The sequence below is a fragment of the Nicotiana sylvestris genome, chromosome 1 (genome assembly GCF_000393655.2).
Source record: "Nicotiana sylvestris chromosome 1, ASM39365v2, whole genome shotgun sequence".
NCBI lineage: Eukaryota > Viridiplantae > Streptophyta > Magnoliopsida > Solanales > Solanaceae > Nicotiana > Nicotiana sylvestris.
Genome location: NC_091057.1, coordinates 186218244 through 186244966, shown reverse-complemented (window position 1 = coordinate 186244966; position 26723 = coordinate 186218244). Strand labels below are relative to the sequence as shown.

The 26723-nt window shown below is 36.6% G+C and overlaps 2 protein-coding genes across 2 annotated transcripts; one reads left to right on the top strand and one right to left on the bottom strand.

Annotated features, from left to right (window-relative positions):
- Positions 1-5986: 5986 nt before the first annotated feature.
- LOC138878132 (uncharacterized) lies at positions 5987-6976 on the bottom strand. The gene is made up of 2 exons (XM_070157797.1): positions 6911-6976; positions 5987-6424 (listed from the first exon to the last, which is right to left on the bottom strand). The coding sequence occupies exons 1-2, from the start codon at positions 6974-6976 to the stop codon at positions 5987-5989; spliced, it is 504 nt and encodes a 167-aa protein (XP_070013898.1).
- Positions 6977-14504: 7528 nt separating this feature from the next.
- LOC104238856 (heavy metal-associated isoprenylated plant protein 26-like) lies at positions 14505-18494 on the top strand. Its single transcript, XM_009793342.2, has 2 exons — positions 14505-14723; positions 18025-18494. Exons 1-2 carry the CDS (start codon positions 14640-14642, stop codon positions 18406-18408), a joined length of 468 nt encoding a protein of 155 aa, XP_009791644.1. The 5' UTR covers positions 14505-14639; the 3' UTR covers positions 18409-18494.
- Positions 18495-26723: the final 8229 nt, after the last annotated feature.

The following is a 26723-nucleotide window of genomic DNA, read 5'->3' as shown; positions in this document are numbered from 1 at the left end:
CAACTCCATGTCACTCATCGCCCTAAGCACCTCCTTCTCAAGGGCAGCACATATAGGGGCTAAAACAGACGTCACTTGATCGCAGTTCAACAACAAGTTATAATCCCCGGAGGATAACTATGTGACGATCAGATCCTTCCACTCTGACCTCCACGTGAGTATGGCGACCTATGGACTTGCGAACGTCCTCCGGGTCGACATCTAAACTTGAGCCTTCGCCCTCGTCACGACGGCCTCCAATGTTGGACGATGCACTGCCCTCAGCGGAGTGCACAGAGCTAGCCCCTAGGTAAATTCCTTCTATCTGGGGAGATCTCCCCGCTAAAATGGTGTCAGCCATAAATGTGGGTATAGGTGACGTCTGCAATGTCCTACTTCTACCAGCGTCCACGGCCACATCCTTCCCAAGCTCCATTCTCCTCCTTTTTCTCTACAATGACTCGTCCCCGTTACAGGATTCGTCCAAGGGGTACGAGGTCGGTATTAGAAAAGCCTCCTCCCTCAAGACCATGAACAAAGAAGGACCTTCAACTTGAATTGGTTGAGGATGACCCCCTCGAACAGATTCATTCGAAGTAAACTGCAATTATGCGGTCGCGACGGCTTGTCGGAATGCAGGGACTGGCGCCCTCCACCCGGAAGCTTCTCCACCTATCGTCACGAAGAGTCGTATCAATAGACGACGACATATAACCAACAAAGTGGTAAGGGTAAAACCTTTACCAGATGGAACTCTCGGGACATAACGTTTTATGAAGGCGGGCCAATCTCGGGTTTCCGCTACATGGGGCAACAGACGGGTTACCCAATCCCTTATGCCAGCAATAGGGTGGGGCGGACGTCCCATAGCTGCAAACGAGAAGCAGTCAAACCTTTATAACGAATATAGATAAAGGAAGAGTAAAATGAGTGGTGACACTTACGAGTCTCGTTCCACCGCTCCGGGAACCTGGCGGAGTCAGAAACAATGTGTTCAGTTTTGACAAAGAAATACTTATCCCAAAACTTGTGACTTGCTCGGTCGTCAGTCCCAACCACCAGCCATTTTGTGCCACGGTGCCTCAAATGCACCATAGTACCCCTGTGGAAGCTGGGCGAGAACAAGTGCAAAAGGTGGTGGATAGAAATATCGCATTCTGCCAACTCCGCATACTTGGTCAACAACATAAGTATCTTGAGCGTATATGGCAAAAGTTGTGCCGAACAAACTTGGTAGAACCTACAGAACTCTTTCGCGAATATGATGAGGGTAAAAGAATAGCCAATCACGAAAGGGTACTCGTAGAAAGCGTAGTACCCTGGTCTATGGACCTCTACGAAATCCCTCCCCGCTGGAACTATGTAAACATGAGCAGGAATGTCGTACTTTGCACGAAGATCGTCAATATGAACTTGTTTCATCTCAAAGAGTACGGGGTAGGAGTAGAAGGGGGATCCTTGAGGAATTCACTTCGAGACATGGGGTGTCTCAACAGTAATTTCTCCACCGTAGGAAGACTATCACCTTCTTCACCACCATATCTTCACCGCCTGGAGGGGGGCGCCAAGGACAATGGGGCAGCCTCAGAAATCCCTTCGCGAGATCGATGTGATCTTGGCATGCTTTCGTTAAAAGAAGTAGTGACACAGCCAAAAAAAAGAGAAGAAGAAGAAGATGAAGTTGTGAACGAAGAGTGTGAGAAGAAAAAGCAGAAGGTTCTCACGGCAAGCTCGGAGAAATAAGTAGGGGTAATCAGAAATAAAATGGCCAAGAATTTTCGAAAAAACAAACCCTACACCTATTTATAGGATTGGGTGGCGCCAGAATCGAAGCGGAAGGTCACAAAGTGGCACCAAAATCGAAGCAACAAGCCATCAACCCCAGTCTCGAAAACACGTGTAATGATGACGCACGTGAAGATGATATCATTTCCTGGTAAAACGCATTACTTGTTGTCTTACTAAGCACGCTGACTGCCCACCATTGGCCAGGCCGTAACGCCTCGTAGGGTCAAATTTCTTCGTAAGAACGCATGGTGTCCGCTCATCGAGGACGCACCAGGTAGCAACCTCGACAAGTGGAGGGACTAACTGTATGGGTCCAAATTTGAACAACCATGACTGTTGATGAGTACGATGAACGACGAGATCCTCGAAGTTCGACAACCTGCAAAGGACGACCTTAAGGCGGACAATTGTTTGTACGACCTTTACAGTATGGTAGGCCCATTAGGGGACCTTAGGAATATTTGAAATTCGAATATTCCCTATAACTTGTCTTCTAGCGCTTAGAAGGGTTTGGTCCCTTTTATATATATATATATATATTGAAAAACAATCATATAACTCTCTGGGGATATCTTTCTTGACTTATAATATTTGTTGTAAACTCGTTTACATTAAGGATTGACTGGTGATTATTTGAGGGTTTTTTTACAAGAGATAAAGGGCTCTTATTCTCTACATTCTCCTAGTCTATTTTGTTTCTAGAGATTATTATGCTTAACTAAGATTTATTCTTTCATTTTCTTTGATTGATTTATTCAAAAAGGTTCTGATATCTTTTGAGTCAAATAGACTGAAGATTGAAAAACTCCAAATTATATGGTCTTCTTGGAATCTATAACTAAGAATAGCTAGTCTTGATTTTCGATCTTTCATCTCTTCTAATTTACAGTTGCAGTGACCCATAAAAGGACTAAACGTGTGAGTCATTTTTCTATATATAAATGCCAATAATTTTTTGAATTTCACGACTTCCACTATCAATATTCCAGTGTAGAAGGTAAATAAATATCAGTCCGTTGAAAAAGATTAACTTATCGAAAATTAACACACACAAAATTGTCTTTTTAAATCCAAAGACAGACGGAAAAACAATTTGCTTTATAAGATGCATACACCAAGTTAATTTTTGGAGGGTATGAACAATTATTTTACTTACCTCTCAATTATAGCCTGTTTGGACAAAGTTTCTTCTATCCTAAAAGTATTTATTTTCAAAAATAAATAAATATTTTTTTTTAAAGTTGAAGTGTTTGGCCAAGTTTTTGGAAGAAAAAAAGTGCTTTTGAGGAGAAGCAAAAACAGTTTTAGAGAAGCAGAAAAAAATAGCTTATCTCCAAAAACACTTTTTTGAAAAATATTTTTGAGAAAAATACACTTAGAAGCAATTTTTACAAGCTTGACCAAACACTAATTGCTGCTCAGAAGTGTTTTTCAGATTAATTAGTCAAATACAAATTGTTTCTCACCAAAGGTACTTTTGAGAAAAACACTTCTCAAAATAAGCTAATTTTTGCATCTTGGCCAAATATGTTACTCCATTAATTTGACTCATATCTTTAAGCGATATATATAATGTATTTAATGGGTTAAATTGAGCATACTATTCGCCGCTCATATTATTTATACATATCTAATAAATTAAAATCATGAATTGGGCATCGCACATATCCCGTCCCACATATGAAGGTGAAAGCGATTACTACTATATATTAAGTCATGTACCAAGTACAGTCCTGAGATTCATAACTGTTTTATTTTGCTCAACACTTTTTAGTCAAAATAGAGAAAAGGGAATTAACATTAATTTTTCTTGGCAAACTTTGGGAACCGAATAATAGTTTTGACCACTCAAACAATTTGGAGACTTGATCCACCAAATAATTAGTACTCCCTCTGTTTCATATTAATTGAGGTATTTTCCTTTTTAGTTTATTTCAAAATAAATGATATATTTCTAAATTTGAAAATAATTCAAAAATAAGTGATTTTTTGGATGTTTTCACACAGATTAAGAAATCCACCTTTTAGCATTAATTAGCAATGAAATTGACCATATTAACCTTTACTATCTCACATAAATACTCCTAACACATATTCCAATACTATTTACTCCAAGGACAATATAGGAAAAAAATAATTAATTTATTCTTGAAATTTGGAAAAATCACTTATTTTGGACCACAAGAAAAAGGCCAAAAAATCACTTATTTTGGATCGGATGGAGTATTATTTTACCTATTTACCTTTAATGAGAAATTTTATAGTCACACAAATGTCATAGTCCCACAAACTTTTTATCCCTTAGGCTTTTAACACCACAAATTTCAAAAATCTTATTATTTTTTCTTAAACTCCGTACCGAATCAAACTACCTCATTTAATATGGAACGGACGGAGTAGTATAATAAAGTTTGTGTTAAGACCAAGAATAGGAGTATTATTTAACTTTAATTTGGTCTTGTGGTTTTTTGTACATAAGGAGTGACAAGAAAGTTTCTTTTATCTGACGTTTGCTTATACTGTCTTTCTCGTTTGAAGGAAAAATCAAATTTTCCAAAGGCTGTAAGCCCTCTGTCGTTTGCCCTTGCGTGCAACTTTGACTAACACATTTTAACTGATGACAAAACGAGGTCCCATAATTTTGACTAGGATTCAGCTTTCCTGGAAAAAAGATAATGATGTTTGTTGTATTCTTTTTTAAAAAAAATTAGTTAAAATTCTTTACATATGAATTTACCTAAAAAAATTATACTCCTAAGTAACTATATTCTAATAAGTAAAACTAGTAAGAACATAAGGCTAATTAATAACTTACTACACATTTCTTTACATTGTATAATATATATATGTGAATTAGATTCTTTTTGAATTTAGGTGCTTTTACATTTAACAGGGCCGGCTTTTGGATAAAGCCTCTGCCCCCAATTTGAGGTGGCCCCATTTTTTACTCTATATTTTTTTTTAATTAAGTAATTTTACTCTTATTACATATTTTGATTAAAAAAAATTTTGAAAAAAAGAAGAAGATATTTTTGTTTTTTGAAGAATGAGCTCCTAGCATATAAATACAAAATTTATGGAAGGAATCAAGTGATTATTCTTTTTTCTTTAGTCTTTTTCTCATTAAATATTATGTAAACTTTTTTCACTTACTTTGTTGGTTTGCACAATATTCAATTTTCTTTTTTAATCTTTCTCAGATCTCACCAAACGTTACTACTGTTACAGTTTTTCTTTATGCCTCCCAGAGATCATATTGTTCTAGAATTTTTGTCAGTCAAGCTAAAGTCTATCAGAAGTATATTGAAAGCAATAAATATTTATTTTCACATCAAATTAATGAATCAGGTTCTTCTATTCCAACCTTTATTACTAGTTTTCATCTACATTTATTTTTCTTAATATTTTCAATACGTATGCATATATTATCCTTTTAGTATTTATTAAAATTTAAATATGCCAAATATAAAGTATGAATTCGATTATTCAAAACTTAAGGAAAAAAAAGTTGAATCTTTGATACAATTCCAAAAAGAAGAAATGATAGTACTCTAATTGATATACTAAATCCAATAAAAAGATTTGATTCTTTTTCAAATGCTTACATTGCATATAGAGTAATTGTAACAGTTCCTGTAATAGTTGTCTCGGGTCGTCCTCGATCACAAACTAGAAATTTGAAAGAAGTTTTTAAAATTAAAATTGATAAAATCTTACTTAGGATCAACCATGGCGCAAGAAATTAAAATGGATTAACTATATATATATTAACAACAACAATAACAACAACAACAACAAAAAACCCAGTTTGATCCCAACATGAGGAGTATGGGGAGGGTAGTCTGTACGCAGACCTTACCCCTACCTAATGCAGGTAGAGAGGCTGTTTCCAATAGACCCTCGGCTCAGGAAGGGCAAGAAGAAGAAGATGAAGGGAAAGAAGGAAGAAAGATGTAAGAGAAACGAAAAGGGAGAGATAAAGGATAAGTAGTACCAAATAATAGCAACAAAGAATACAATACCCGAGGCGAACAAAACCACATAACGTAATAAAAAAATCTAAGCATATGAAGAGACATGCATGCTACTAAGACTATCGATGAACAACTACAAACTACCTACTAACCTTCTACCTTAATCCTCGACCTCCACATCCTCCTATCAAGGTCATGTCCTCAGTGAGCTGAAGCATCGCCATGTCCTGCCTAATCACCTCTCCCTAGTACTTCTTAGGTCTACCTCGGCCTCTTCTCAAACTCTCCATGGCCAACCTCTCACACCTCCTGACATGAGCATCAATGCTTCTTCTCTTAACATGTCCGAACCATCTCAGTCTTGACTCCTGCATCCTGTCCTCCACGGAGGCTACTCTCACTCTGTCCCGGATAGCTTCATTCTTAATCCTATCTCTCCCGGTACATCCACATATACATCTCAACATCCTCATCTCTGCTACTCTCATCTTCTGCTTGTGGGAGTTCTTGACTGGCCAACACTTAGCCCCATACAGCATAGCCAGTCGAACCACCACTCGATAAAACTTACCCTTAAGTCTTAGCGGCACATTCCTATCACACAAAACACCGGAAGCGAGCCTCCACTTCATCCATCCCGCTCCGATGCGATGTGCGACATCTTTGTCAATCTCCTCGTTACCCTAGATAATAGACCCAGGGTATATTATCAATTGAAAAATAACTATTAAAAGAAACTGATTTTAAAATAAATATTCATAATTTTGCATCTGAAAAAGCTAGAAATTTATATTTCAAATAAATAATATATATGAAATTTTTATTATAAAAAATAATTAAAGGCCTCTTATGAAAATTTGATTTTAGGCCCCCAATAATATTGAGCTGCATCTGACATTTAATGGATTATTTAGTAATTGGGCTTATCAAATTCTATGTTCTCCTCAAAATTTCTTTTTCTATTAAGTCTTTTTCAAACGTACCCAAGTTCATGGGAATATGCAGGCTGCAGAAGTCTAAGTTGAATATTCAATATATAAATAATCTCCTTTTCATTTCCTCTTATCGACGTTGCTTTCGATTTTATAGTATGGCAGACGCGGTTTTTGCTTTCTTTCAAATTCCAATATATATAGGCCCAACATTTCTATTTCTTTATCAAATCTGACCTGCTTAATTTTTGTTTTTCTCCTCCTTTTCTTTCTCCTAGTTTCCCAGAAACTCAGTCTCCTCATCTTTTATTTTACTTAAATAAATAAATAACAAAAGATGCGTTTGTCCTTTCCGTACACATGCAAAAATATTACTATGTCTTTTGTTTAAATAATGATTTAACAACCCATTAGACATGTCAAGAAAATTCAAGAGTTTCAAAAGGGGCAAATGACAAAAATTACAGTCAATATGTTACATTGAAGATATACTACTACAATTTGGTAACATAATCACTTAATTTTCCACGTTCACGCGTTTAATTAGCGTCTTCTATTATTTTCCCCGACAATTAGCATCTTCTCTAAGAAAGCTAATCTTAGTCATCAAGGCAAATAAAATCAAAGATTTATAACGAATTAACGTGGAATAGATTTGGATCTCCCTTGTAGTGAATGATACTATATAATAAGGAAAGAGTTACTTCTCTGATTTCTTCATGCAGTAGGTGAATAAAACCAAAAATTAATCACATAAAAAATTATTGGTCTGCTGCCTTTGTGTAGATATTTCTTTGTTTTTTTTTATTCATTTGAACAGCATATGCTTGGCCTATTAATCTTAAAATGGAAAAATTGCAGTGACGTCATATTTGGTCTCCCCCATTTACCCTATATTTATTTTTAATTTTTTAAAATAATTTCAGGTTTTTTCTCTTACTCCTCCTTCTTCTTGATAGTGATTTTATATGGTGTTTGTGAACATATTTTAAAGTAGTTTATGATGTTTTACAGTGGTGAGCTATTATGACGCTTTATTTTTTACTATTGCTTAGGGTTTATTCCTCTTCTTTTTCTTAATTGAAAAATGGGTTTGTTAGATTTATTATTGTTTTGATAAATTGATGATTGGAGTTTGTTCCTGATGATATTTGGAGGTTATGTTTCACATTTGAGCTCATTTGGAGTAGAGTTAGGTATTAAATCGTATATTATATTGTTATAATTCGAAGAAAAAACTCTGTTTCTAGGCAATTTGCACTTAGGCCTATTTTGCCTTAAGTGCATGAAAATATTGGTTGCACTTCAGACCTTTCGGCCTTAAGTGCATCTGAAGTGCAATTTTTCATTTTAGACTTATTGGCTTTAGCTGAAGGAAAACGTTTATTGCACTTCAAATCTTTTGGCCTTAAATGTGTCTAAAGTGCAATTTTCACTGACTTATTGGCCTGAAGTACATGAAAATATTGATTACACTTCAAACCTATTTTGGCCTTAAGTACATCTGAAGTGCAATTTTTTCACTTCAGGCTTATAACTTCATACCTAATAAGTCTGAAATTGCTAATAAAGTGGGTAGGCTTGTAAATTTTTTTGCAAAGTGGTATTGGTTCAATTGTGACTCCAAAAGCGAGTATAGATGCAAAAGCCAGGAGAAATTCAAAAATAGCCATATTACAAGTGGTCAGCCAAAAATAGTCACAGTTTCAAAAGTCATCGAAATTTAGCCACTTTTCATGTAAAGATAAATCCGAACAAAAATACTATTCAAAATCCGAAAAATACTCCAGCAAAGTATACTGGAACTCCAGTATATTATACTGGAGCCAGCAAAGTATATTGGTCTAGCATAATATGCTGGATGTTCATACACAGGTGCACCGAACTCTAGTATATTATGCTGGACCGGTCTTTGTTGCAGTAAAATAGTGGATGCTTTTCAATGACTTGGCAAACGTTGACTATTTTTGAATGACCAATCCAAAAACTGGCTAGCCTGTGCTATTTTAAGCCCCCTTAAAATGACTTTTCAAAATAAAATCCGTGGCCCACTTTTAATCATTCATTAATGGACCTTGACAATCTGATGAAGTTGCATTACAGCCCAAGATAATAGTACTAGCCTGATGGATGGGCCTCGTACATTCCAATATTCTTAAAACTGTAATTTTGTTAACCAATAGTCTATTACTCATCAAAAGTGCCCCTCAAATCTGATACTAAAAATGAATATTGAATGCAAGACCTCATAATCTTAATCCTTTTGATAAAAATCTCCAAATAATATGGGATGTTAGCACGAAATGGTTACATAAGATTCAACTTAAAATATTAAGAAACAAATAACCCATATTTTGATGTAAACATATTTTTAAAGAGTAAGATTTTGTCACACTCATTTAGAAAGTTAGTTGACAATTATCGTAAATGAGTAAGTAATTAACAATTAAGATAACACATGACATCATCTTCTTAATTTTTTAAAGTGACAAATATAATTTTTTCTCACTAAAATAACTGATTAAAAAGGACTTCAAGGAGTATTTCTTTTTAGATTTCCAACATTTCACTAACACAACTAGGGTTGTGTATTTGGATCGGATATCCGAAATCCGATCCGATCCACTCTATTTTGGATTTTTGGATTTTAAATTTCGGATTTTCGGATTGGATACGGATTGTGTTTTATGAAATTTCGGATTTTCGGATTGGATTCGGATTGGTATGATTTTAATCCGATCCGATCCGATATCCGAAATTATATGTACCTATATAAATACACACTAAAATTTTAGGGTTATGCTTATTCATTTTTCACACACCCCCTCACTCACTTAGATTTTTCCGCCTCTCTTGCACCTCTCTTCTCTTCAGTGAAGACTAAAAGAGTCTCAATGACTCAAACTTCCGATTTTACTTTGATTTTATGTCTCTTTCTTCCGCCTCTCTTCTCTTCTCTTCTGTCTTTTATGTCTATTTCATGTTCTATTCTTCAACTTTTGATTTTATTTTGATTTTTTTGTTTGTTTTGGTAGATGGAAGATGAGATAGAGACACCGAATGAACTTTAAATTGTTGAAATTTTTTGTGACAATCCGATCCGACAATCCGAAAAATTATCCGATCCAAAGTTTAAAATCCGATCCAATCCAATGTTAATTCGGATCGGATTCGAATTGCCCTTTTCAGAATCCGAAATCCGAAATCCGAATTCGAAATAGGCTAAATCCGATCCAATCCGATCCGGCACAACCCTAAACACAACGTATCACATGAAAGCAAAAGAGGAAACATTGATCCAAAACAACCGGGCAATATTGTACATAATTCCTTAGATGTGAAGTCTGTCAAACTATGAATTTGGATATATACTAATACTACTATTTAAGTGTGAATGGGAGAGGAGAGGGGTGGGGTAAAGATGTGGACTAGTCGGCAATCCCATAAATATTTTCATGTGAAATGTTGTCAGTAAGTTATAGGTCAACTTTAAAACTAGAGGACTGTATTTTTTACATCCTCCTCTATGTATATCCAAATAATATATAGTATTATTATATATATCAATTGTATTTTACTGTATATTTCATAATTATTTGTTCAACTAATTATACAATACGTATATACAGTTATATATATGATGTATATAATACTAGTAATTTAGAAGTAATATTCATTGTATAATAAAATAAATATACAATAAAACTATATAACTCAAATTTAGATCTAGGTTGTTATACAATTAGATTTATAATAATAAAAAAGGGTTAATCTAAGTTAACATTAATATCCAATAATAGATCTAGTATACTCATGGAGAATATAGCACGTATATCGTTAAATAACATTGTGTTGGAATAATTATGGAACAATAAGTGACTCAAGAGTATAAAAGGAAGCAATAAATGACATATAAATAAATAAATGAGTAGGGATCACCCGCAAAGGTGAGATTTCCCAGTGATCCTTTTTTTTTTTTAATGATGGACAATGATAAGCATTTGAATATTCTAATCTTTCTCGTATCAAAGGAGTAAAGATAGATAAAGCTGTAAAAAGGGTAACTCTGTATATATATAATAAAAAGAGAATTTTCAGATAATATCAATAAATTGTTCTTTACAAAAAGTGTCCAACCCCCATCTATGACTATATATCATTTTATTTATAAGGATACATGGGCCAGAAAATCCCAAATAGTAAAATAGGGAGAAATATTCATTGAAGTATTTGCTATGAAATAGTAAGTCTAGAACTAGCCGTTATTGTTATTCGAAGAGGAGTTTTTGTCCTCGCCCTTGTCTTCTATCAAGTCACTTCGACCTCGTCGAAGCGCGACCTACTATCCTCTTGTGACGTCGACCCTTTGAAATTAGGTTATAGTATCATATTGACGACGTGTGGCAGTCTCCGAAAGCTTCGTTCATATTGACCTAGTCAACATGTAATGTCATATTTTTCGCCAATAAAAAAATAATTATTAAATTTAAAATTTATAAGTAATATTAAATTAACTTTTTATTGGAATACATGAACACGTTATATAACTTCAATAAGTGTCGGCAGTAACTTAAAAATCAATAAAAAAAACATATTGAGTTGAATGCATATTTCAATTCAAAAAGAGTAGCAATCAATTTAATATTCTTTCTTTTATTTTTGCTATTTTTAGGGATTATTAACTAGTATCTCTATTTTAATGGAACTGGATAATTTCCGTCGAGGTAATATATTTATGAAAGAATTACAAGAAAATACACATGACTTCACACCATAATAAAAAATGATCTGTGTTTTTAATTTTTCCCGACCTAACTCACATTGTACATATTTTAAAAGCACTAGTAAATTCAAAATCTGTGTTCTTACAACCATTGCTTCTAAAAGTCATGGAGTTAAATCTGTGTTCTCACTACCATTGATTTTACTCTCTCTTCTTATCACATCTTCTACATATGCTTCAAGGAGCCGTGTATTTTCTGCTCAGGAGCGGCCCTTCCATAAAGCAAGTAAAACAGCTGCTTTAGGCCCCACATTTATGGGGGCCTATTTTTTGTTATATCTAATAAGCTATATATAAGTTTAAAAAAAGGTTATGTGAAGTGAAAAAAATTAAATTTCTTTCTTTAACAAAAATAGAGAAGAAGGATTTACAACTGCTATGATTTCATCAACAAAAATTACACTTGAAATGAATATCGAACCCGAATTTCGTAAGAAATGTATGATATATGGAAAGTAACAATTTGATGAGAATATTGATAATAAAATCTCAAAATCTTTTGAAGAGTCTTTTGGAGTTGATTACTTTATACATAGTAGACAAGACTATTTTTTTACTTCAAAATAGATTTGATCAATGCGAAGCATATGAAAATATTTTTGATTTTCTATTTAGGGGTAAAAATTAAGATCACTAGATGATAGAAATTTTAAAAAATATTGCCTTAATCTTGAATGTTCCTAAAAGCATACAATCAATTTGATATTGATGATTTAGATTTAATTTCGGAATTAAAAATATTAAGAAAAACAGTACAATTAGAATATAACAGTTTGATTGATACATTCGGTGAAATAAAAAGATTTAATTATTTTTCCAATGCCTATATTACTTATGGGATAATGTTAATAACTCTTGTTACCGTCGCTTTAGCGGAAAGAAATTTTTTAAATTAAAATTGATAAAATCTTACATAAGAAAAATAATGTCTCGAGACAGGTTAAATGGATTAGCTATATTGTCAATTAAGAAAGACTTATTAGGATTTATTGATTATAAAGAAATTATTAATAACTTTGTATCTAGGAAACGCGAGAAAAATAGACTTCAAATAAATAAATAAATATATCTTTTTTTAAAAAAAAGTTAAGGCCCTTCATAGAGTTTGGCTTTATGCCACAAAACTCATCGGGTCGCCCCTGTTTCTATTTCTCCTCTCGTGTCACCTGCTTGCAAATATAAGAAAATTGAAGGGTAGAAGTCCACCATTGAAGACCATTCAAAGTTTTGATTTCAAAAATGTTTTTTTAATTTGTTAGTTGTTTGGATTGGGTGTTGTTTCAATTGATTGAAAATATCAAAAGGAGTTCAAAATTAAAATTTGAAGTGATTCAGAGTAGATTTGAGCAAGATTTGAGTTAAATTTCAGAAAAGACGTAAGGAAGAAGACAAAGTTAGTTTTTTTTGTATAATTATGTATAATCTTGTGTATTAGTATATATGAGTGTAGAAACACATCTTATACACTATTATACACTTTTATACACCTTTATACAAGCGTCTGTAGACGAACTTCTTCCACGATTTTCAGTTACAATTCTTGTTCAAAAACAATCTAAATCTCCATTAAATGACTTTTTTATTTTATATACAACCTCCTTATACTATTTCTAACAGGTCTAAATAACAACCACTCCAAAATTCTCACAAAATCAAATTCGAAATTTAAAACCCACATATTTAAGCTTGTTAAAAATTTAATTTTCACCACCCAAATGAATTTGGTTTGTTGGACTGTTATTTGGTCACAGTTACTGATTCGAAAATTATTTTAAAAGCTTGAGGAATAGTTTTTAAAAATTAAATAGTAATTTTGAGAACCTATTGGAGTTGGATGTTGAATTTTAGCCTATTATTTTTAAATTAGTTGATTGTAAATTGAAATATGAGCTTTAAAATTAAAAAGTAGGGAGCGCAATTGTTCTAATGTGAAATTTTCCCTATATTTATTTAGTTGTCACTCACGCAAAATGTCTACTCTTGCTAAGTTTTTATTTTTTTTTATAAATATTGCATATTTATGGTTTTGCCCTCTCTTTTTTTTGTTTTCCTTTCCTCGATTTCAAGAAATTTAAACTCCCAATTAGTTTGGGCCGTGGGCCGTGGCTTTGATTTATGGTCTCCCAAAGTTACGAAGAGCCATCGAGGTCGGTGCAGCGTTATCCATGTAAAATTTTGGATGTCTCCAATAAATGAAACCCACATGAGATTTTCAACGTTAAATGAAAATGAATTACATATATGTAAATATAATAATAATAATATTCATTCTGATCCATAATAAGTGGTCAATTTGCTTTTTTATATTGGTTCAAAATAAATGTCCATTTATATAATTAAGAAAAAGTTCAATTTGTTTTTCAAAATTACTATTACGTACGTATCCCTAAAAAGTCTTTTATCCTCATATTAATTATGCTATAACATTTAATTAATGGTAGTTTAATCACACTAATTATTTTTTTCTAGATTTTAATATTTTTAATGAATGTGTCCAAAACAAATTGATTAATGGACAGGATAGAGTAATATTTAGACTATCAGATCAACGGAAAATCATAGGCAGTTGCTAAGAAAAATGTAATTAGTAAGAAAATAACACAAATAACATATTAAAAGACGCAAATAAATATAAAATATTACTTACTCACTCCGTTTCAATATACGTGAACCTGTTTGACTGGCCACGGAATTTAAGAAAAATGAAGATTTTTGAAATTTGTGGTCCTAAACAAGTCAAAAAGGGGCCAACGTATTTGTATAGTTATAAAAGCTTCTCATTAAAGATAAAATTATAAGTTTAAGCTAAATTATTTCCAAATCTAGAAAGGAATAATTCTTTTTGGAACAGACCAAAAAGAAAATAGGTTCACCTAAATTGGAACGGAATGAATACATTATTAGCATTAAAAATCCAAAATAATATGACTTGTACAGCTGCTTGGCATTAGCAGTATATAAAAAGGGACAAAAAAAGCCAGTAATCAGTCGTTGTCATTTGCCAGACGTCAAAGGAGTATAAAGATAGGTTAAGTGGGATATTTCTTCCAATTAATCATTACTCTTCTTCTACTATCTTTTTTTCTCCACTCCTCTCAATACACACGCACAATAAGCAGTATATTTCTCAACACATAAATAAAGCAGAGCTAATTTGTTGAAGTAAAAACCAGAAAGAGGAAAATGGGTGTTATTGACCATATTTCTGATATGTTTGATTGTTCCACTGGTTCTCACTCTAAGCACAAGAGACGCAAACAGTTGCAGGTAAATATTTATATATATTCAAATATTCTTACTTACTTTTTCTCTGTTTTCTTCACTTCTTTGTTATTGACTTATTTCGTGTATGAGTTTTTCGGGGATTTGCTGCTATATATGTCCCTGTTGCCTCTAATACTTGAAATCTGTGTCAGATCTGAAGTTCTGAATAAACAAATAAAACTTACCAATGGAAGTATTTTTGCTTGATTAACTCTTCAAATAAACTTATTAATTAGCATAAACTTGTATTCACTACGTTGCTATAGGCTGTAGCTATTAAAGAGTCCAATATCAGACTGTATAATAGAGTTTTCTATATAATATAAACAGAAATTATACGAACAAATGACTTACCACTTTTCCGGGTCCTATTTTCATAATATGGTTTAAGATGGAGGTTAAGAAATACAGTCAAATCTCTCTATAATAGTGTCGTTTATTATAGATATTTTTGGTTGTTACGGCGAGATGATGACAGAGAGTACATATACTATTACATAATATGAAAGCTGGTTTCGGAAAAAGCTTGCCTATTATTGTGGAGTGCTCCTATAAAATATGTTGTGAGCTGGTTTATACTCTGCTCTTAGCAGAGTGGATCTAAATTTTAGCTTTATAATTTAATTATTATGATTTTTCTTATTGAATTCATTATATATTTAAAATTATCAGTTTATATTTACTCCCTCCGTTTTAATTTATGTGAACCTATTTTCTTTAATTCGTGCCATTTCTTGTACATATTTAAACCCTTCACGTTCACAATGGTTTCATATAAATTGAAACGAAGGGAATATTATATTTGCAATTTTAATGAAATTTTGTACATATTTAAACCCTTCACGTTCACAATATCTAGTTATTTCACGTTGTCTGATAGGATATTCTGGTACAAAGCTGAAATAGGGTACCCTGTGTACAATTACAAAAACCTTGTAAAATATTTTTTACACACTCCGTGTATATAAGTTAATTCCTGAGATAATGCCGTCCCCAATATATATCTTTTACTCTGCTTTCATTTATCAAAGGTCTAACAGCTAGTAGAACGACAAACTAAAAAAAGTTGAGGATTTGTCATTCTGGGATGGTTTTCCCATGTGCACGCTCTCTGTCTTGTTTCTAGTAATTTGTCCTTTAACTAACGCTACCATTTTTCTACGAAATATCATAGTCATCTATTGCCTTTATTATTGTCCTTTTGTTTTCTTTTTAAAGTATTTCTTAACTTTTTTCGATAACAATAGGGAGTATTTCTCAACTTTTCAAAAGCAAAAGTAGAATGTTTCCTTTAAGGGTGGTGTGTTTCAAAGGCTTTGCAGAAAGGGTAGTTCAGATTCAGTAATGCCTTTGGACCACTACTGAATTGATGAGGACGTTTAAATCTTGACTTGGCCATATCCTACTTGCTACATAGACCTACCTTATTAATTCTGTTCTTACAAATTTTGAATGGGACATTTGCACTAATGGTTTTTTTGATGTCACTGTTTATATTTTGTCCTCGTTAATTTAGTGGGTTGAATTTGTCTGCCATAAATAATTCCAACTACTTATAAGGATTTTTTTAGTCTATCGAGGTTATGGAAATAAAATTTAAAGGGTGCCCTTAAAAAAGGCCATAACGGTGCAAATAATCCCCACTTGAACTAGGAGTAGGGGTGGCAGACTAGCGGGTCGGGTCAGATATGGATGGGTCGAAAACGGATAATGCAAAAAACGAATAAATTATTAGATCCGACCCATATTTAATACGGATAAAAAACGGATTAATCGGCGGATAATATGGATACCCATATTATCCATGGCTTCTTGAATATGATCACCTTTGGGAGAATTCTTAGAGTCCATTTGGATTGGCTTGTTTAAGTGCTTTTAAGCCAAAATCGATTTTAAGTCATTTTGTAGTGTTTGGATAAAGTAACATAGTGCTTTTAAGCACTTATTTTTAAGCTAAAATGACAAAAACAAGCCAAAGGCAAAAAACTAGAATTCCTTACTTATGGCTTAAAAGCTATTTTGGCTTAAAAGTAACTTAAAACAAGCCCATCCAAACGGGCTCTTAGTCTCTTAAACTTGAGAAACCCTCAATTTGAGGCTTTATAAATGTAAAAATTAAACTCATTAGTTATTCATTTGGTTTTCTATTTTCTAAGTGGATAATATAGTTCTTATCCATATTTGATCCGTTTTTAAAAAGATCATTATCCAACTCATTTTTTAATATCTAATATGGGTAAATAACTGTTTTCTTTTAACCATTTTGTCACCACTAGCTAGGACCAATGCACATTTATCGGGGCTAATGCTAGTATGTTTTTTCATTTTATATTCACTATATATAATAGTTTGCTTGAATACCACCTTGCCTTTTATATATTATCTTTCGAATCAATGCATTTAACTAGTATTGATGTACACTGATGTTGTAATTAATCTTTACAATATTAGTATAAATTCAACATATAGTAGCATGGTATTTGCCTTATTTTTTCATGTAATTAATTCTACTTGTTATGAATAGGCATTTCTGATTTTCTTTAGGTGACCTGACAGTGTGGGATTCATTTTACATTATCAAAATATAGAGGTTAAACTCCCTTTCTATTAATCATAATTAAAGCAAACATCTGTATACCTTTTGTTAAGCTCAAGATATGTGCCAAACTACTACAACAACAACATACTCAGTATAATTTCACTAGTGGGGTCTGGGGAGGATAGGATGTACGCAGACCTTACCCCTACCCGGAAGGGTAGAGAGGCTGTTTCCGGGAGACCCTCGGTTCAACAGAAGAGATATATGTGCCAAACTAGTGTAGACTATAAGTTGCTATTTAGTTAGACCAAGACATTCAACAACAACAACAACAATAACGACCCAGTATAATCCTACAAGTGGCATCTGGGAAGTGTAATATATACGGAGACCTTACCCATACCCCGAAGGGTAGAGAGGCTGTTTCCAGGAGACCCTCGGCTAAAAAAAAAAGCAACAGGAACTGATATATTAGTACCATAAAAATGCATGATAAAATAACAGCAATATAAGAGATATGAAATACAGAATACGAAATACGAAATAGATGGCTGGTATAGTAAAACTAGCAGTTAAAGCCCTGCATCAATAGACGACCAATGACATTCTTAGTCTAACTCCTAACTGGCTAGTCTCACTCTATTGTGCTGTAGAAATATTCTCAAGTTTCCCCTACTCTACAACCTTAATGCTCGACTTCCATAATTCTCTGTCAAGGCCTGTCAAGACCAAGACATTAACATATGAAAATTGTGAATTTTTCAGACAGTGGAGGTGAAAGTGAAGATGGATTGCGAAGGTTGCGAGAGGAAAGTGAGAAGGTCCGTAGAGGGAATGAAAGGAGTTTCATCAGTCACAATTGAACCCAAACAACACAAGCTAACAGTAGTGGGCTATGTCGATCCAGAGAAAGTTGTGGCCCGTGTGGCTCATCGCACAGGTAAGAAGGCCGAGATTTGGCCCTATGTTCCATACGACGTTGTAGCTCATCCCTACGCGCAGGGCGTCTACGATAAGAAGGCTCCAGCTGGGTACGTGAGGAGAGTTGATGATTATCAAAGTAACCAGCTCCAACGTGCCAGTTCTACTGAAGTTCGTTATACCACTGCCTTTAGTGATGAAAATCCTGCAGCATGTGTGGTCATGTGAACTTAATATTCATGCTATTATGTTATTACATTATGAACCTTGTACCATAGTACTCGTTATTGTTAAATTTGAATTGCTTTTGTGAAGTTTTCACTTTAAGTTTTGAAATCATAGTGCTTTTTTTGGATGTTTGTGGGGGTGGGTGGGGGGATGTGGTCGTGTTATGTTGTTAAATCAATTAATATCCTGTTGTGAAAACTGGAAAGAAGGAATGGAATCAGACTATGCTGGATTTGTTGTTTCCAAATTTTTGTTTTCATTTGTTTACCATAGATTGCATAGACTATAGAGTAAGGAAGGTTTAATTAGTTTGAATTGTGGTTTTTGTGTTATTAAACTTTGAAGATTTAACTTAAATAACAGGCATTCAATTACTTAAATTAAAAATAGCCGATGAATATATAATATTTGAATAATTTGTATATAATATGTGTATAATTATATATAATCAGTATATAATGCATGTATGCCGGCTATCAAAATAAACAATGAAACAAACCGTTCCCTTAAACTTTCCCTTAACAATTGTTGCTTCCATTGACATAAGTAATTGGTGACACTGTTGTGGTCGACTTTTTAGGTGTCCAAAGTTGAATTGCATGTACATTTGGGGTTCTATTACTGTTTGCTTTCAGATTGTTGCTTTTTGTAAAGATAAAGAAGCAGTATCTACCTACTTTGAGATGGTCTCTTTGTACATATCAAGTGGAAATTTGGGTTGGAAAGCAAAAAGTGATGGACTATGAATTTTCTATGTCCTCCATTTTTTTAAAAAGTTTTTTCCTCTTTTCTTGTGTTAGATCTTTTATTTTATTGGATATATTTAATTGATACATGCCGTAGAATATCTTACCATCACCCTTTTAGTGATGGATAACTAACTATCAACTGTTTATGTTAAAAGAGAACTAAGAGGATATTTTCAGTTTGATACTAAGGTTATTTCGTAATACATAGTATTCTAAGCTACATAGTGAAAATCTTAGTGGAATAAAAAGTACTCTTCATTTATTCCGCATAATGGAGAATTGGAGATGTTATATGGTAAGTGTTTGATTCAAAAAGATGTTAAAACTTTTTGAACAAATCAATCAAAGAAGAAGGGGTAAATCATAGTCAAACTTAATTAATTTCAGACCGAAAAATTTAATAGGAATAATTGCATGTGGGACGAAGGAAATATAACGATCTTATTACGATTCAACATTGTCTTCTTCGTCAAGGGATGAGGAAGGAGGATTACAAATGTTTCCTTTTGGTTTTCAAGTACCAGAAATGAATTTTTTATCTCTCTTTTTGAGAGAATAGAGAAAATCCCCCCCCCCCCCCCCGACTGAAAGCCTTCCTTCGCTATGTATAGTCATAGTCCGTTTACTCTTTATGTAACTCGACACTTTCTGGTCAATGGTGCATCCTGGTCATGACTCTTTGGTGTTACTCTTTTCGGTTTGTCGGATGTCTCAGAGGAGAAATGGAGCGGGCTCCATTGTCTTTCGCAACAGTCGTTGAGGCGGGGTGTTAGGGCAACCTGGTCGTGGTGGTCAAATTTTGACCAATATAGTTAGTCCTTCCGTCTGTCAGGGTCGTCCTATGCCGGCCTCGACAGACGGATCATGCGCGTTACTTAGTCGAGAGAAATATGACCTATGACTTTCCGTTCCTTGATCGCGTTCTGGGGTTTTTTAACGAAATAGTGGGGTTCTCTTAGTCCTGCGGATCGTTGCAGCGATTTTGGAACCGAAACGTTGATTGGCACTAAAGCGCCGGTTAGTGATTAACACCATTATGACACACGTTTCTGGGAAACTGAAATGTTTTGTGCCTCATCAGATTCGAATGGTGACTATTGGGTTTCATGCTCGGAGAATTTATGTCTCTTATAAATAGGGGGAATGTGATGACCCGACCAGTCGTCTCATGAGTTACCGCTCCGATTTTTCCTATTTTAACTTCTTTACGCTTCGTTATCCGTGTTTTATGTGATCGGGTTGATTAGTTTGAGTTCGGAGAGGATTTGGTAAGAAATGAGACACTTAGTCTCTTTTAATAAGGCTTAAGTTGGAAAAGTCAACTGGATGTTGACTTATGTGTTAGAAGGCTCGGAAGTGAGTTATGATGGTTTGGTTAGCTTCGGGAGGTGAATTGTGACTTAGGAGCGCGATCAGAATGGGTTTTGGAGTTGTAGAGAAGATTTAGACTTAATTGACGAAGTTGATATTTTGGCGGTTCCGGTTGATAGGCGAGATTTTTATATAAGGGTCGGAATGGAATTCCAAGAGTAGCAGTAGCTTCGTTGTGTCATTTGGGATGTGTGTGCAAAATTTTAGGTCATTCGAACGAGATTTGATAGACTTTTTGATCGAAAGCATAATTTAAGATTTCTTGGAGTTCTTAGGCTTGAATCCTATGTTAAATTGGTGATTGATGTTGTTGTAAGCGTTCCGAAGTTTTGAACAAGTTTAAACGATGTCATGGGATGTGTTGGTACAATTGATTTGAAGTTCCGGGAGTTCCGGGTAGGTTCCGGGATGTTTTAGGCCAAAATCATAGTTGTAGCAGGTCGAGAAGGGTTGCAGGCCTCGGAACACACCCGTGCGGACCGCACAAAAGGAAGTGCAGCCGCGGTATGTGCGGCGCGGACCGCACAAAATGAAGTGCGGCCGCGGTGGTTTTGTGCGGGCCGCGGTGGTTTTGTGTGTACCGCGGTGCTTTTGCGCGGACCACGGAGGCTGAGATCTGAGGGGTACTATATAAATACGAGGTTTTGGGTTTTATTTAATATTTTGACTTAGAGAGCTCAGATGTTGGCAATTTTTCGAAGGTTTTTCAACAAATTCATCGGGGTAAGTGATTTTAACTCAGATTTGGCTAGAGTACATGAATCTATCATTGAATTCATCATTTAATTTATGATTTGGGATGGAATTTGGGAAGAAAATTGTGAAACCTTTCAAAAATATAAAATGATGATTTGAAGGGCCAAATGGTATCGGAATTGGATAATTTTGGTATGGTTAGACTCGTGAGAGTATAAGGATTCTAGTTTTGTGAATTTTGTCAAATTCCGAGATGTGGTTCGGGGGGTCAGGTTTGACCAATTTCTAGAAATTTTTGATAATTTGATTCTTTTCGCTTGGGCTTTGTTCCCTTAGCATATTGTGACGTATTCATTCTGATTTTGGATAGATTCGTCGCGCGTGGAGGCCAATTCGATGGGCAAAGGCGTCGCGAGCTAGAGAATTAGCCGGTTCTAGGTGAGTAATGATTGTAAATGATGTCCTGAGGGTTTGAAACCCCGGACTGCACATCGTAGTGCTATATTGAGGTGAGACATGCACTGGATGGTGAGCGTGGGGTCTTTTACTATTGAGGATTATGACTTGGTCTGTCCCGATTGATGATTTTGCCGCGTATTTGATCGAAATTTATTTGTTATCATCACGATTTGAGCTGATTGCCATATTTGGGCTTCGTGCCAACTATTTGAACCCTTTAGGGATTTTTATCACTATTTCCTCACTGCTTTGACTTATTATTTGAACTCAGTCCTGTTGATGTCTACTGTTTTACAAACTCAGCCACTTTTACTCAGATTTGAAAACTTATATGATATTTTTAAGTGATGCTTTGGGCTGAGAACTACTGTTTTACTAATGCCCGAGGGGCTTGTGATGATTTTCGGACTGAGTGAGGCCGAGGGCCATATATGAGGATATGTTGAGTGATGTGAGGCCGAGTGCCGAATGATGTGAGGCCGAGCGCCGAGTGATGATGCTACGAGGTGGCTTGATATAGCGTTTGGGCTGTGAGGGGGCCCTCCGGAGTCTGCACACCCACAGCGAGCACGGGTACCCATTATGATCTGAGAGTGAGCCCGAAGAGCTGATACTGTTCTGAGTGATTGATACTGAGCCTGAGGGGCTGATACTGTTATTAGCAATTGATATTGTGCCCGAGGGGCAGATTTCTACTTGTTATTTACCTATTAAATTACCTGTTTTACTTGTTTTAAAAAGGGATATCATTTGATTTCTTCACTGATTTACTGATTTAAGTGATTTTACTGCCTTATATGGAATTGCTTTGTGCTACGTGTTTTCATACTTTCAGCCATTATTTATAATTGTTACTCACTGAGTCTGAGCACTCACATTACTCCCTGCACCCTGTGTGCAGATTCAGGCATCGCAGAGTTCGCTCCTAAGTGCTGATTCTCCCAGTCCAGGCAGTGATTCAGAGACTACGAGGTAGATGTTGGCGTTCGCAGCCTCGTGCCTCCCTTATCTTATTTTTTGATGTTTGTTAGAACTATTGTATCAGATTTAGTGTTCAGTAGACTTGTATCCGGATTTTTTAGTTGCTCATGACTTATGACACCCCGATTTGGGCTGTGTCGGAATGGTTCTTACTGAGGTTGTCGTTAATTCCGCAAATTATGGATATTATATCATGCGTTAGAACTATTTATGATATTTAACGGTTTAAAAGAGGTGTTCTATTTGGTCTGGCTGGCCTTGTCTTCACGAGAGGCGCCATCACGACTGGGTTCGGGAATTGGGTCGTGACAAGTTGGTATCAGAACCTAGGTTACATAGCTCTCACGAGTCATGAGCGGGTTTAGTAGAGTCTCGCGGATCGGTACGGAGACGTCTGTATTTATCCTCAAGAGGCTGCAGAACCTTTTTATGAAACTTCATATTCTTGAAACTCTTGTCGTGCGAACTTGTTGGTCCAAGTACTACTGGACGAAGTGCACGACAACAAGTGCCACCCACTGAGGCCACTAGAGGCCGTGGACGCGGCCGTGGTCGTGGCAAAGGCAGAGCAACGAGAGCAGCACCTGTAGATCCACCAGCTACCCTAGCTCCGGATCAGGCTCCAGCTATGGGTTCTCCAACAGTACCAGTTCAGGCACCAGCTGTGCCCATCGTGATTCCGGGTCTTTAGGAGGCCTTGGCACAGATCTTATCAGTTTGCACTGGCTTGGCTCAGGCAGTTTCAGCCACTACAGCAGCAGCCACTTCATAGGCCGGGGGAGGCAATCAAACCCTCACTGCTCGCACACCTGAGCAGGTAGTGCAGGGACTACAGACACCGGGGGCACCCCCAGCTCAGCCGGTTACACCATCTCAGGAGTTTGTTGTGCCAGTTATGCCGGATGATGAGCAACATCGTCTTGAGAGGTTTGGTAGACTCTAGCCTCCGTCATTCAGTGGTGCTGAGGGCGAGGATGCCCAGGGTTTTCTTGATAAGTATTAGCGGATGCTCCGTACAACAGGGATTCTTGAGACTAGTGGTGTGGTATTTACCACCTTTCAGTTTACTGGGGCTGCCTCCGTACACTGTGTCACAGTATGAGTCGAGTTTTTCTGAGTTGGCTCGTCATGCCGTTTGGATGGTCCCGACAGATCGTGAGAGGATCAGGAGATTTGTTGAAGGCCTTAACTATCATCTCCGTATTCTTATGACCCGAGAGAGGGTGTTAGGTGCTACGTTCGAGGAGGTGGTCGATATCGCTCGCGAGATTGAGACGGTTCGCCGTCAGGATCGAGAGGAGAGGGAGACCAAGAGGCCTCGAGGATCGGGCAGTTATAGTGGTGCTCCTTTGAGGGGCCAGTTTCAGCATGGTAGAGGTCGTTCTTTCATGCCTGCTCAGTTAGCCCGCCCAGGTTATCGTGGGGCATCTTTGGGTCATAGTTATCACGGTACTCAGCAGGGCCAGTCATCACTTAGTGCCTTCCAGCCTAGAGTTCATATCGTGCACCATTAGCTCAGGGTTCTTCTATGCCGAGTGCATCAACTGGTCACTCCGGTGCGAGGGGTTCCCTCCAGTTCCCGTCTCCAACACCTGGGAGTTGTTTTGAGTGTGGAGAGTTTGGACATGTGTGGAGATAGTGTCCTCATTGTATTGCTAGTTCATCTCAGTAGAGGGGTCAACCCTCGACTTCTGCTCCAGTTACCTCACCACCCGCCCAGCCAGCTAGGGGTGGGGGTCAGGTAGCCAGGGGTCGCCCTAGAGGGGGAGATCGATCAGGGGGCGGTCAAACCCGTTTCTATGCACTTCCAAGCATGCCAGATGCTATTGCTTCAGATGCTGTCATTACAGGTATTGTTTCAGTCTGCCACAGAGATGCCTCTGTATTATTTGATCCCGGTTCCACCTTTTCTTATGTGTCATCATACTTTGCTCATTATTTGGGTATGCCCTATGAGTTTCTTGCTTTACCTGTTCATGTATCTATCCCGGTGGGCGATACTGTTGTTGTAGACCGTGTGTACCGATCATGTGTGGTGACTATTGGGGGTTTGGAGACCCGAATGGATCTATTGCTATTAAGCATGGTGAATTTTGATGTCATTTTGGGCATGGATTGGCTATCTCCGTGTCGTACTATTCTAGACTGTCATGCTAAGACAGTCACTTTGGCTATGCCGGGTGTACCGCGGATCGAGTGGCGTGGTGTGACTGATTATATTCCTAGTAGAGTGATATCTTTCTTGAATGCCCAACGTATTGTTAGGAAGGGTTATCTTCCATATCTAGTGTTTGTGAGGGATGTTGGAGTTGAGACTCCTAGTATCCATTTTGTCCCAGTTGTGAGGGATTTTCGCGATGTGTTTCCTGCAAACCTACCGGGCATGCCACCGGACAGGGATATTGATTTTGGTATTGACCTAGTGCCGGGCACTCAGACCATTTCTATTCTGCCATATCGTATGACACCAACAGAGTTGAAGGAATTGAAAGAACAACTTCAGGAACTCCTAGATAAGGGGTTCATTCGGCCCAGTGTGTCACCTTGGGGTGCACCAGTTTTGTTTGTGAAGAAGAAGGATGGCACGATGAGAATGTGCATTGATTATAGGCAATTGAACAAAGTAACAATTAAGAACAAGTATCCTTTGCGTCGCATTGATGATTTATTTAATCAGCTTCAGGGAGCGAGAGTGTTCTCCAAGATTGATCTTCGTTCCGGTTATCACCAGTTGAAGATCAGGGATTCAGATATTCTTAAGACTACCTTCAGGACCAGATATGGTCATTATGAGTTCCTTGTGATGTCTTTCGGGCTAACCAATGCCCCAGCAGCATTCATGCATTTGATGACCAGCGTGTTCCGACCTTATCTGGATTCATTCGTTATTGTGTTCATTGATGATATTCTGGTGTACTCCCGTAGTCAGGATGTGCATGCGGAGCATTTGAGAGTTGTGTTGCAGAGATTGAGGGAGGAGAAGCTTTATGAAAAATTATCCAAGTGTGAGTTTTGACTTAATTCAGTGGCTTTCTTGGGGCACCTGGTGTCCAGCGAGGGTATTCAGGTTGATCCGAAGAAGATAGAGGCGATTCAGAGTTGACCCAGACCGTCCTTAGCCACAGAGATTCGTAGCTTTCTTGGGTTGGCAGGCTATTATCGCCGGTTTGTTCAGGGATTCCCATCCATTGCATCGCCCTTGACCAAGTTGAATCAAAAGGGTGCTCCATTTGTATGGTCGGATGAGTGTGAGGAGAGCTTTCGGAGGCTCAAGATAGCTTTGACTACAACTCCAGTATTGGTTTTGCCATCAGCTTCAGGTTCATATACCATATACTGTGATGCTTTGAGAGTTGGGATTGGTTGTGTATTGATGCAGGAGGGTAGAGTTATTGATTATGCTTCTCGTCAGTTGAAGCCCCATGAGAAGAACTACCTTGTTCATGATTTGGAGTTGGCCACCATAGTTCATGCGTTGAAGATTTGGAGGCATTACTTGTATGGCGTATCTTGTGAGGTATTCACTGATCATCGCAGTCTTCAACATTTGTTCAAGCAGAAAGATCTTAATTTGAGGCAGCGGAGATGGTTATAGTTGCTTAAAGATTATGATACCACTATATTGTACCATCCGAGAAAGGCCAATGTGGTGGTCGCTGCTCTGAGCAGAAAGGCAATGAGTATGGGGAGTTTGGCATACATCCCAGTTGAGGAGAGACCTTTTGCAGTTAATGTTCAGGCCTTGTCCAATCGGTTTGTGAGATTGGATATTTCGGAGCCCATTCGGGTGTTGACATGTGTGGTTTCTCGGTCTTCCTTATATGATCGTATCAAAGAGCGCCAATATGATGATCCGCATTTGCTTGTCCTTAAGGACAGAGTTCAGAATGATGATGCCAGAGATATGACCATCGGTGATGATGGTGTGTTGAGGATGCAGGGCCGGATTTGTGTGCCCAATGTGGATGTGCTTAGAGAGTTGATTTTGGAGGAGGCCCATAGCTCGCGGTATTCTATCCATCCGGGTGCCGCGAAGATGTACCAGGATTTGAGGCAGCA